Genomic DNA, 12,726 nt, shown 5'->3' on the forward strand with positions numbered 1-12,726 from the left:
ACACTGGCCAAACACACACAAAAAGAAAAATGTACGAACAAAAGAACAATTAAAAAAAGAACAATTCACAAAAAAAAAAAAGATAAACTAAATAAGTTGGTTTATTTCTTCGGTGTTATGTCCTTGCATAAAACCTTTCACTGCTCAAATAATAAAACAAAATACAAATCAAACACTTCAAACCAACCAAAACCAAAAATACAATTATTATTTAAACCCACTCAGCACTCACCAAATAAACCAAAGTCAAAAAGAACAAAAGAACAAATAAACCACAATTAATCCGCTTTGTAATGGAGCAGTATCAATGTAAAGCAAGACAAAGAAATTATACAACCAACCCAAAATAACAAAATAAACAAAATGGATGAATTAGTTAATAAACAAACCTAATAATAATAATAATAATACAATAAAGCATACAAAACAATTTCAATTCAATTATATTGCACGCACACTTAAACAAAATACACAGATCACGAATAGACACAAATCAATGAAATTACGCCAGCGAAGTGAGCGAACACCAGGTGGCGCCAGAATCACAGACCACGGGTTTACAGCGCATCCAACGTGAGCGTTGTACAGGCAATAGGACACGTTCAATTCAATCGCGAGCATTCAATGAATCATCCCGCATCCCGAACTGGAAACGCTATTTAAGCCGCAGCAAAGCAGCAGCTGGCAACTTCTGAAAAACAATTTGACGAGGAAGCCCTGCTGGGAGAGGATGATTCCTGCTCTATCCTGGCGTCAGGCAGTGAGGATTGGGCGGGCTCTGAGGACCCCGCGCCCCCTGCCCACACACCGTCAGGCAAGAGAGCGTCCATCGAGACGGAGCTCATGCGAGTACTCGCCCGAGCAGCCCGCTCACAACCGGCTGGATGGCTTTTTCCTGCCTGGGGAGCGCGCTTCGCCTGCGTCCAGACCAGCGCCTTTTCTTCCTGAGCTACACCAGAGCCCGTCTACGGAGAGCCTTGGCACTCCCTATTTAGCCCCATTGTATTGATTTTGGTTGCAGTACCATTAGAATTCCACTGGGGGTGATCGCGGGCGAGTGCAGATTGAATGGGAGTCAATGGGGCTAGACGGCTAAATGTGTCTCTTTCACCCGATTGCCGTTGAGAAATCTCAGATTTTATTGTAGGTTTTGCAAGTTCAACATAGGTTATAGGTCGAAAGTTGAATGAACCAGTACTTATGTCCTTTCGATTTCTTACAGGTTGGGCCGTTGTTGGCCGGAACAAGCTAGCATTCTGCTAATGAATGACGTCATCACATTTTTTAACGCTTTTTTAGAGCAGATAAGTGAACTTAAAAATGCAATTTTCAGCTGAGTGTATTATCTTAGCCCCCCCTTTCGAATACAACATTTAAATTACTAGAAAAAAAATTATATCCTGAGAAAAGTGGGTTTTGAGGGGTATTTCGCCATAGACCTCCATTCATTCTGCACTCGCCCGCGAGCGCCCTCGCATGGATAGAGACGTGTTACTGCAACCAGTCCAGAACCCGGAAGTAAGCAGAGAGTGCCAATTCTCTTTATATTAGACATTCTCTGGCTACACGAAGAAGTCGCTAAGTCATGGAACGCCCCCTATTCAGCTAGAGTGCGTCCTGCTGTCTCTTTGGCATTCTCTGCAATACTCACTCACACATGCTCACTAACAATGCCAGGACGCACCCGACTAATCTAAAATTACGCCAAACAAACACATTAATCAATCATGTGAATTAAGTTAAATTCCCACGAACACCCATATTCTAAATTTATAATTCCCTCCCGTCTATGAGCCACCAGTTTAATAAAACCTACCTTTCCCGAGGAATGAAGGAGATACAAGATCACAAACAGGTCACATCGGTACAATGTCATGAGGAAACTAACTCTCACCTGTATCTATATAGCTACGTGATTACCTGACGTACACTTAATGCACTTAATGCAATCCGTGCGCGATTTTTAAAAGGGCCACGCAGACTATTCTTAAAGGGGCAATCCCACTTCACATAATTATTTTAAATATATTAAGAAAGCCACCGCTACTGGTCACATGGTCTATGGTTAGATTGATTTGTTTAGATCCAGTGAAATTGCTACCTTGACAACGCCACGTCATGTTTTAGGTTCTCTTACGAGAGGTCTCTCGTACTGCGTAAGATATCTTACGCTAGGGGAAAATCCTTTTCCGCGAGATATTGAAGCCAAAAATTATCCTTAATTTTTAATAATGCAAAACGCGTTGCGGCAGCATGCAGACATAAGCGAGACAGCTCGCGCGCCTATTGGCTGCTCTGCGGCAACTGCAGCAGCCTATCGAGCGAGGCCTGGCGTGACGCCAGACCCAATCAGGGTGCTTCGCGCCCACTGCGTCATGTCCCGCCGAAACGGGCGTGGTCTAGGCCTATAAATACCGCTCGCAGGCAGCTATTATCTGATTTTTCATCCTTCAAGCGAAGCACACGCATCGCTGGAGCTGGAGAAGAAGCCGCGCCGTCTGAGAGAGAGCACCTTCAGCGGGACGAGTCACTGAAGTCGCTGGCCGCGCCGCCTTCCTGCCTTCCTGCTGCGCTTTCCGGCGCTTATATCCTTTCTATTACTCTGTACTCTGTTTGTGTGTGTGTGTCGCCGCCGCGACACACATTCTAAAAGAGCTAGCGTCTTTTTCAAGATGCCTTCCTGCGGCTCGTGCAGAGCCACACTCAGTGACGGGGACCGCCACGTGGTTTGCGTTTCCTGCCTGGGTGAGGAACATGCAGTTCTCGCGCTCGCTGACGGCGGCTGCCCTCACTGCGAGCTGATGACTATGGCGACTCTGAGGACTCGCCTGGCCTTCTTCAACGAGACTGCTCCACCGCCCGCCGCGGCATTCGTTCTCGACGCCCCGCTTTCCACCACAGGCCTCTTTGGATCCTCCGTCAAGGATTTTGCGGAGAGATTCGCAGAGGTACAGAAAGCGTCACAGGCTATGAAGCACTTCCTCCCGAAGCGCTCCAGCTCTGCAGCAGGCCGTGCGAAACCGTCTGCACAGAGCTCACAGCCCCAGCCACCGTCCACTGCTGCCACTTCGCAGCGCCGCCAGGCCCGAAGCGTGAGACCGCGCTCCCGCTCATCTGGTCGCCGCCCCGCTATGCGTGGTCCGCGACCTAGGATTGCGGTGAAACCCGAGGCCCCGAAGTCGTCCTAGCACGCCTAGGAAAACGACGGTGTTCCAGTCCCGCTGCGGCCGGACTCACACCAAAGGTATTCGCTCGTCCAGTTCCAGCAAATGTGACTGTTCCAGTGTTTTCTGCAGCCAACAAGCCGGTTCTGTCACCCGCTTGCCTGCACACAAATGCCGTTTTCACGGCTACCCAGATAAATCCCCAAAAGAGTGTATTTTCTGGTGTCCCGGCCACGGCCGATGGTGTCTCATGTGTAGTAAGAATGCCCACTGCCCAGTGCCCATCCCTACACACAAGCACAGCCTGTCACACAGGGCTCGCGCACATAAAACCGACTCAGATCGGTTGCGCTTCAAACATGGTGAATGTGCCCACTACCCAGTGCCCACTAACGCCACGTTATGCATGTCTCACGGTTTCTGTAAAAACGAAACCAGCGTGCATTCGCTTCACTCAAGCGAACAATGCTTTCGGTGTGATAAGTGTGCCCGCTGTCCCGCGCCCACATCCACACATAGACATGACAGTTCCTACGGGAACCGCCCAGCCCTCCCCCTCGCGGCTAACCGCCGCAGAGGAGTCGAGCGCGGGCAATCTGCCCGCTGTTATCAGCGCGCCCCATGCCTCAAATGTCACGAGCACGACGCTTGTGTTGCAGCACGCTGAAGCTTCTCCATCGCTGAGCGAATGGAGCGCGCTTCGTATTCAACCCCTAGCTATTCATGCAGACGCATGGGCAAAGCTGCCCGGGGTTTCGAAGTGGGTGCTGGACATTATAAAAAGAGGCTATTCGCTACAGTTTCGCCGGCGCCCTCGCCGCTATGCGGCGCGCGTCGAGACCACGGTAAAAGCAGAAGTAGCACATTTACTTCGAGCCGAAGTGGCAAAACTATTGAACAAAGGGGCCATAGAGCCTCTCTCTCAAGTTCAGAGCGAAGGAGGGCTATACAGCAGATACTTCCTGGTACCGAAAAAAGACGGGGGTCTCAGACCCATACTAGATCTAAGGCAACTGAACACAGTGCTTGTAAAGCGATGGTTCAGGATGCTCACGACCAGACAAATCCTCGCGCAGGTTCGCCAAGGAGATTGGTTTGTGTCAATAGATCTGAAAGACGCGTATTTTCAAATACAGATAACGTCACGTCACAGGCGATATTTGAGATTCGCCTTCGAGGGCCAGGCATATCAGTACACAGTCCTGCCGTTCGGCTTATCCCTGGCACCCCGTACATTTACGAAGAGCATGGATGCGGCGTTCGCACCCCTCAGAATGAGAGGCGTGCGAGTACTGAACTATTTGGACGATTGGCTGATTCTAGCGCAATCGCGCTCAGTGCTCATAGAACACACGACCATTTTACTCGATCACCTCGAGATTTTGGGTCTCAGTGTCAATTGGGCGAAGAGCTCTCTGTCACCCAGTCAGAAGATATTTTTCCTGGGCACAGAGTTGGACTCGCTGTCCATGATAGCGCGACTAACACCACAGCGCGCGGTCGACATTCAACGCACAGCGAACTCGTTCCGCTGCGGCGCGTCTGTCCCGCTCAAGAGATTTCAGAAGATGCTGGGTCTCATGGCCGCAGCATCATCAGTACTCCAGCTGGGCCTGCTCCGCATGCGCCCGCTGCAGTTTTGGCTGAAAGCACGAGTCCCACGCCAAGCGTGGGCGTCCGGTTTGATTCGCCTCAAGGTCAATCAGAAGTGCGTCACAGCTCTGAAACCTTGGAGAGCAAACGACTGGTACCAGTCAGGTGTAAGCCTGGGGACTTCCTCGAGGGTGAAAGTGGTGTCCACGGACGCGTCCACCTCGGGATGGGGAGCACTGCTCGAGGGCAGACCGTTCTTCGGCCAGTGGTCAGAACGAGAGAGGCTCCTGCACATAAACTGCCTCGAAATGTTGGCAGTAGACAACGCGCTGACGCGTTTTTGTCCCCAAATAAAAGGACGCCACGTCCTGGTCTTTGGTGTCAGATCTCAGCATGCACGGCGTTTTGCATTGGGTCCCCTAGCGTAAGATATCTTACGCAGTACGAGAGACCTCTCGTAAGAGAACGTACTCGGTTACTAACGTAACCTCGGTTCTCTCTAGAAGAGGGAACGAGTACTGCGTATCTTGCCGTGCATGCACACGCTCTGGTTGCTTCGATGATGAAAAACCAGATAATAGCTGCCTGCGAGCGGTATTTATAGGCCTAGACCACGCCCGTTTCGGCGGGACGTGACGCAGTGGGCGCGAAGCACCCTGATTGGGTCTGGCGTCACGCCAGGCCTCGCTCGTTAGGCTGCTGCAGTTGCCGCAGAGCAGCCAATAGGCGCGCGAGCTGTCTCGCCTATGTCTGCATGCTGCCGCAACGCGTTTTGCATTATTAAAAATTAAGGATAATTTTTGGCTTCAATATCTCGCGGAAAAGGATTTTCCCCTAGCGTAAGATATCTTACGCAGTACTCGTTCCCTCTTCTAGAGAGAACCGAGGTTACGTTAGTAACCGAGTACGTTTTGTTCTATGCTTTCTACGGAGTTTGGAGCATTTCCCTGCCTCCTCCTCCATATTTTTCCTTTTGAGTCTGACCTTATCAGCGCCACCTTTCAGTTTTCTTTTTTGCCTTTCCATCATTTAACTCACTCACACGGACGTTAGACTTCCAAAACGTGACGAGGAAAAAGAGGTGTTCGGCGGCTTTTTACTTCAAAGGCCGGCCCGACAGGCTATGCCATTTGGGGAGGGGCCGCTCACTGATCCCCCTATGTTTTTGAAAATCCTAGACATGGTTGAGCACTTTTATATACTGTGTTGAGGCGCAGAGAGGCTGCACAATACAGTTTGACCAGCGGGAACTTCGGTAAGCGGCCGCACATCAGGCCGCCAGATGGTGTTGCTAATATAACTCGCAATGTATAACTATTATCAGACCGGCCCTTGCGGCCTCAAAACACTACCGGCCCACCGGGAAAAGTCCAGACTCTCCCGAGACTTTTGTTTTGTTTTTAAACTCTGCATAAGTAGGTTAGTTTAAATTATTATACACAACAATATAGATCAGCACACATGGCATAAATGTGTTTGTATTGATGCAAACATTTCTGAGCAATTGTAATTGTGAAGCATTAAACAAATATCTGTCTAATAGTTGATGTACTAACCACATCTTACCTAACCTGATGTTGTCCATATTTCCAAATACACGTGTAATAATACAAAATATCTCAGAGTAAGGATGAATGCCTTGACAGAAAGAATATGCAATAAAATAAGAATGTATGTGTATTAGCTGTGAGAATAAAATACGATCCTTGAAATCATGCATGGTCATGATTCATGAATAGTATGTGTGAGGGGTTCAAATGACTGCTTACTAGCAAAGATGATAATGATGATGATGATGAAGGTAATTATTATAATGATGACACAAACACCACATCCTCATGTGCTCTGTCAGTGATACATCTTATTATTCTTATGGTCTGAAAGAAATTAATTGCCTTGTTGGTCACATGGAATCACCAATCTATGGCAAACTAGTTCAATGAAATATATAAGCTAACAGTATCGGGTACTCTTATTTGATGACGCAGCATAAGCATTTGGAATATGACATGGAGACTCATGAGTTTAATGAAACAGGGTTAATGTAAAAATGCAGTCATGTTTTGGTCGATCAAATAAATCAGCATCCAAATAACAAACAGGCCTAAATTAGCAGGAGGCACACTGTACGTCTTGTCCACAAGTACAGCTAAGGCCAAAAAAATGGCAAGATTAAGAGAACAAAATACTGTCACTGCAATGTCACTTCCAAACAGTTTTGAAATCAGACGAGTTTCGCAAGCATTAAAGACATCTGTAACTGTCAGGACAAGAGCATGTCATGTGGTAATGTGGACTTTACTTTTCTGTAAAGCTGCTTTGAAACGATATGTATTGTGAAAAGCGCTATACAAATAAGTAAATGTGAATATAAGACTTTATCAATCTTGTCCATTGTTTGACCTTTTTATCTGACAGTCATACAGGTTATGAGTATATAATTATTTTAAAATGAAACTAAAAACATAAAAAAGACAGCCATGCAATTGTACAGGAGCCAAGAACTGTCATAGTTCTAACATTGCAGTCCTACATACAGGTCTTTTTTTACATATAAGGCACAGCAATAAATCTGATACTTGAGAGTGCCTGTCCATGGAATGCAAACTCATCAAGCAAAGCAATAAAATGTAAAATAAATATAAACATAGGTACAGTAAATGCTCAGTTATTCAGATTACAGCACGGACACTGAATAAGTCAATAGAAAACATAAATGAGAAATGTATAAATCCAGACACACTGATTTGTTCATTCCAATAACAGTTTAATAAAAAGACCAAATCATATAGCAAACCTCATTCTAATAGTTACATTTAGGAATTTAACTAACCAATATTAGTAGTTTACAAAAATTTATTTATTCACTTATCTGCTATAACCCATTAGCTGAAATCATTGAGGTTGGTTAGCAGTAATGGTCTTTATGACTATAGCATTTTTTATTTTTTTATTTTTTATTTTTACTATAAGGAATATTATCTTATGTGGACAAGTCTTGCTAAAAAATACACTGATATACATGAAGAGGAATTACAAACTATTCCAAGTGTTGCCTCTGTTTCATGTCATGTTTAATGTAATCAAAAATCTGCTCACCCCTTTAATTTCAAATGTGAATTTCATAAATTTTGTATCTTGCATACTTAAGCAAAGTACTGAGGTTAAACTCTTTTCAACAAACTATCCTTAAGTGTTATTTCCAGTTATTTATTCCATTCCCAACTATGGATAGCGCCAAATGGTCCATCTGACCAATTTCCTGACTCAAATTTGAGCCATATTTGGTGTTAGCCATATTTAAATTCTGCATTGCTTGCAAAGCAAGTACAGAGTAAAGAGCATGGGTGGGACTAGAGACCTTTGCCTTCGGAAGACCAGTCAAGTTTGCTTGTGGTGAGACAAAACTTTAATTTCTTTTTCAACTGTGTGTAAAGTAATTCATTTAAAAACATAAGTTGCTAATATTTTTATAATGTAGTTTTTAGAAATGAAAAAGCATGGTTTTAATGTATAATATCTTCCTGTGTGTATTACAGTTTCAGCCATTCATCAGAACTTGTGGCAGTGTGGTAAGTTAAACTAAAGATGCTAAATTAAACTGGACATTTTATGGGAAAAATGAACATACTGAAAAAAGCATGAGTGATCTGGCCCAGTGTAGAAACACACACACATTTTATATAATCTATATCCATGTTTTACTAAAGGGTTCCTCAAATCCAACCACTGCCCTGCTTAGTTCAAACCCTGATCAAAACTACCTGTAATTTTCAAGTAATTCTGAAGACATTGATTAGCTTGCTCAGATGTCTGTGATTAAGGTTGGAGCTAAACTGTACAGGGCAGTGGCCCTTCAGGGCTGGATTTGAGGGACCCTGTTTTACAATGTCCTTGATTTTACTTACAGTAGAAAATTAGTGATCAAATGCCTGTAACTTTACCCTGTTTACCTATGGATGTGACATTCTTTAAATTCCAGAAGTAAGCCGCCACCATGAGTACGGACGCGGATATGGCCATTTATGGTAAGATGGTCTCATTTACCTTCATAAGCCTGAGAAAGAGAGAATTGAGGCTCAGAACAAACCATTTGATGCCAAGTCTGCCTGCTATGTGGCTGATGCCAAAGAGTTGTACCTCAAGGGAACAATCAAGAGCAAAGAAGGTGGCAAAGCCACAGTTATTTTGCTTGACACTAAGGAGGTACATTTTAAAAGATGCTCATATTGCACAATGTCCTACACAGATATATATATATATATATATATGTTTTGTCTATCTATTATCTGATTGATCAAATTCATAGGAGAGAACAGTAAAGGAGGATGACATCTACCCAATGAACCCTCCCAAGTATGACAAGATTGAGGACATGGCCATGATGACCCATCTCAATGAAGCCTCTGTGCTGTATAACCTCAAAGAGCGTTATGCTGCATGGATGATCTACGTAAGTTCTGAAACAACATAAAAAAGCATTTAAATTAATTGTGTCTGTGTTGTTGCAATCTGACCACGTCTCTGCTCATTTCAGACCTACTCTGGACTCTTCTGCGCAACTGTGAACCCCTACAAGTGGCTCCCAGTGTATGATGCAGAAGTGGTGTCTGCCTACAGAGGCAAAAAGCGTATGGAGGCCCCACCCCACATCTTCTCTGTCTCTGACAACGCATATCACTGGTAAGATCTGATTTAGAAGATCTGAATTAAAGTTTTTTTTATAAAACAATTGCTAAAACATTATTACATTTTGAATTAACAGACAGAGAGAACCAGTCTGTCCTGATAACGTATGTATCAAGCCTTCAATTAGAGTTGTTGAGAACAGTTACATTTTTCTGTAACACTTTATAATAACGTTCAGTTGTAAGTCATTTATAAGTGTTAGTTAATGATGAACTAATCATTTACAAAACATTCATAAATGATTAGCAAGTAATATACTATCATTTTATTTATGTTTTGTAAATCCCGTTACAAGTAATCTACAAATGATTAGTAAATGATGAACTAATTATTTATGAAACATCACTATGCGTTCATAAATGATTAATAAGTAATATGTTAATCATTTGATGTATGTTTTGTAAATTCAAGTATAAGTAATTTACAATTGATTAGTTAATGATTAACTAATCATTTACAAAACATGAATATTTCATAAATGTTTAATAAATTATGTTAAATGTTTTTGTATGTATGTAACAATTAGAGCGTGCAGAAAGTGTTGTAAGTGCCTTGTATACACGTACAGATCATTTGTAACAGGTAAGTAACAGTGTTCAACACAATGATGTGTAAACGTATGAATAAATCATTTACAACACTTTCTGCATCCCCTAATCTAAAGTGTAAACTATTCATCACTTGTAAATGTGTTGCACATAATTCGTAGATAACATTCGTAGATCTTATGCCTTATTGATTCTTGAAGTGGTAATTTACGAATGATGTGCAACACATTTACAAGTGATGAATAGTTTACACTTTAGATTAGGGGATGCAGAAAGTTTTGTAAATTATTTATTCATGCGTTTACACATCTATAACAGGTGTTGAACACTGTAGTGTGCACTGCAGTGTAAGTGCTGAATGGTGAGGGTATAGACCGCTGTCTTCTCTAGTGTGTAATGTAGTGTGTGTACTGCAGTGTAAGTGCTGACTGGTGAGGGTATAGACCGCTGTCTTCTGTAGTGTGTAGTGGAGTGTGTAGTGTAGTGTGTACTGCAGTGTAAGTGCTGACTGGTGAGGGTATAGACCGCTGTCTTCTGTAGTGTGTAGTGTAGTCTGTAGTGTAGTGTGTACTGCAGTGTAAGTGCTGACTGATGAGGGTATAGACAGCTGTCTTCTGTAGTGTGTAGTGTAGTCTGTAGTGTAGTGTGTACTGCAGTGTAAGTGCTGACTGGTGAGGGTATAGACCGCTGTCTTCTGTAGTGTGTAGTGTAGTGTGTAGTGTAGTGTGTAGTGTAGTGTAGTGTGTAGTGTAGTGTGTACTGCAGTGTAAGTGCTGACTGGTGAGGGTATAGACAGCTGTCTTCTCTGAAACACATGGAGTCTTTAACCACTGTGCACCTGATGTGAGCAAAACATGAATCATTTAAAATCATTTATTAAACATTTATGAAACGCATAGTCATGTTTTGTATATGATTAGTTAATCATTAACTAATCAAATGTAAATGACTTATAACTGAATCTACAAAACATACATAAAATAATGAACATATTACTTATTAATCATTTATGAACGCATAGTCATGTTTCATAAATTATTAGTTAATCATTTACTAATCACTTGTAAATTACTTGTAACGGAATTTACAAAACATACATAAAATGTTAGCATATCACTTGCTAATCATTTATGAATGTTTTGTAAATTATTAGTTCATCATTAACTAACCACTTATAAATGACTTACAACTGAACGTTATTATAAAGTGTTACAGAAAAATGTAACTGTTCTCAACAACTCTAATTGAAGGCTTGATACATACGTTATCAGGACAGACTGGTTCTCTCTGTCTGTTAATTCAAAATGTAACATTTTTCTCTTGTGGAACTTCCACATGTCTTATCATCTTCTGTCTTCTGATCTCTCATAAACCAGTGGAGAATCTGATGCTGGAAAGACTGTGAACACCAAACGTGTCATCCAGTACTTTGCCACAGTTGCAGTGTCAGGTGGTGAAAAGAAGAAAGAGAGTTCTGGCAAAATGCAGGTATGAGATATAAAACTACATACATATTGTTTTGAATGATGGCGATTTACACTTATCTCACATGATATGTGAATTTGTGAAATGCCTATAAATAGTGTTAAAATGCCTATAAAAAATAAATAAAATAACATCACTGGGCTCTCTTGAGGACCAGATCATTGCTGCCAACCCTCTGCTTGAGGCTTATGGTAATGCCAAGACTGTGAGAAATGACAACTCCTCTCGTTTTGTAAGTTAATTACTTATTTACATGTAGTTCAATTAGTCAGTTGGTTTGGATTTTTCTATAAAGAGATTTTGTTTTATTGTTATCATTAATAATAATAATAATAATAATAATAATAATAATTTGTTATTTTGTTTTAAACAGGGTAAATTAATCAGAATTCACTTCGGCACCACTGGAAAACTGGCTAGTGCTGACATTGAGACATGTAGGTGGACATGATTTCATTGATCCATCCTGGACATTTGTCTTTATCTGTCACTCTTCAGATGATTGTGACTCAAGTACATTCTCTCAGTAGATCTGCTGGAGAAGTCTAGTGTCATTCCAGCTTCCAGATGAGAGAGGCTACCACATCTTCTACCAGATGATGATCAACCATAAGCCAGAGCTGATTGGTAGCTGATTGGTATACAGTTTATGGATAACAAGAAGGCCAGTGAGAAACTCCTGGGATCCATCGACGTGAATCATGACGAGTACAGATTTGGAACCACAAAGGTTAATATTCAGCTTTACAACTTTCAAAGATTCAGTTATCATGGTCATTTAGCTTATACGGATAAATCAATATATTTTAATTTACTGTTTTACATGAATTCAGGGGTTCTTCAAAGCTGGTCTTCTGGGAACTCCTGAGAAGATGCGTGATGAGAAACTGGCTGCTCTGGTCACAATGACTCAGGCTCTCTGCCGTGGTTACCTGATGAGGAGGGAGTTTGTGAAAATGACGGCAAGGAGGTGAGGAATGTTCTCAAACTCTCTGATTTAGGGAGCTGGCAACCATGAAAGAGGACTTTACAATATGCTCTCTCCTCGCCAGATGATGAGATTGATGCATATTTACTCTGCCCCGTAAGGGCTCTCAGGATTTATCTGGAGCGTTCTGCCTCGTTTAGGCAATCAGAGCAGGTCCTTATGCTTTGGCGGCCGCACTAAAGGTTTAACCATCACAAAACAGAGACTGTCGTTGTAGATTTAAATTTAGTCTTTCCCCTTATTATTAGATTCACAGGGC

At 42.5% G+C, this 12,726-nt stretch overlaps 1 protein-coding gene across 1 annotated transcript; it reads left to right on the top strand.

The window, feature by feature from the left end:
• Positions 1-1,828: 1,828 nt before the first annotated feature.
• Positions 1,829-10,850, top strand: LOC309500133 (myosin-2-like; the record flags this gene model as incomplete). Its single annotated transcript, XM_082171697.1, has 4 exons — positions 1,829-1,864; positions 8,814-8,963; positions 9,067-9,210; positions 9,295-10,850. The coding sequence occupies 4 exons, from the start codon at positions 1,829-1,831 to the stop codon at positions 9,442-9,444; spliced, it is 480 nt and encodes a 159-aa protein (XP_082027823.1). The 3' UTR covers positions 9,445-10,850.
• Positions 10,851-12,726: the final 1,876 nt, after the last annotated feature.

This window comes from Leuciscus leuciscus, assembly GCF_965113295.1.
Source record: "Leuciscus leuciscus genome assembly, chromosome: 5".
Taxonomy (NCBI): Eukaryota; Metazoa; Chordata; class Actinopteri; order Cypriniformes; family Leuciscidae; genus Leuciscus; species Leuciscus leuciscus.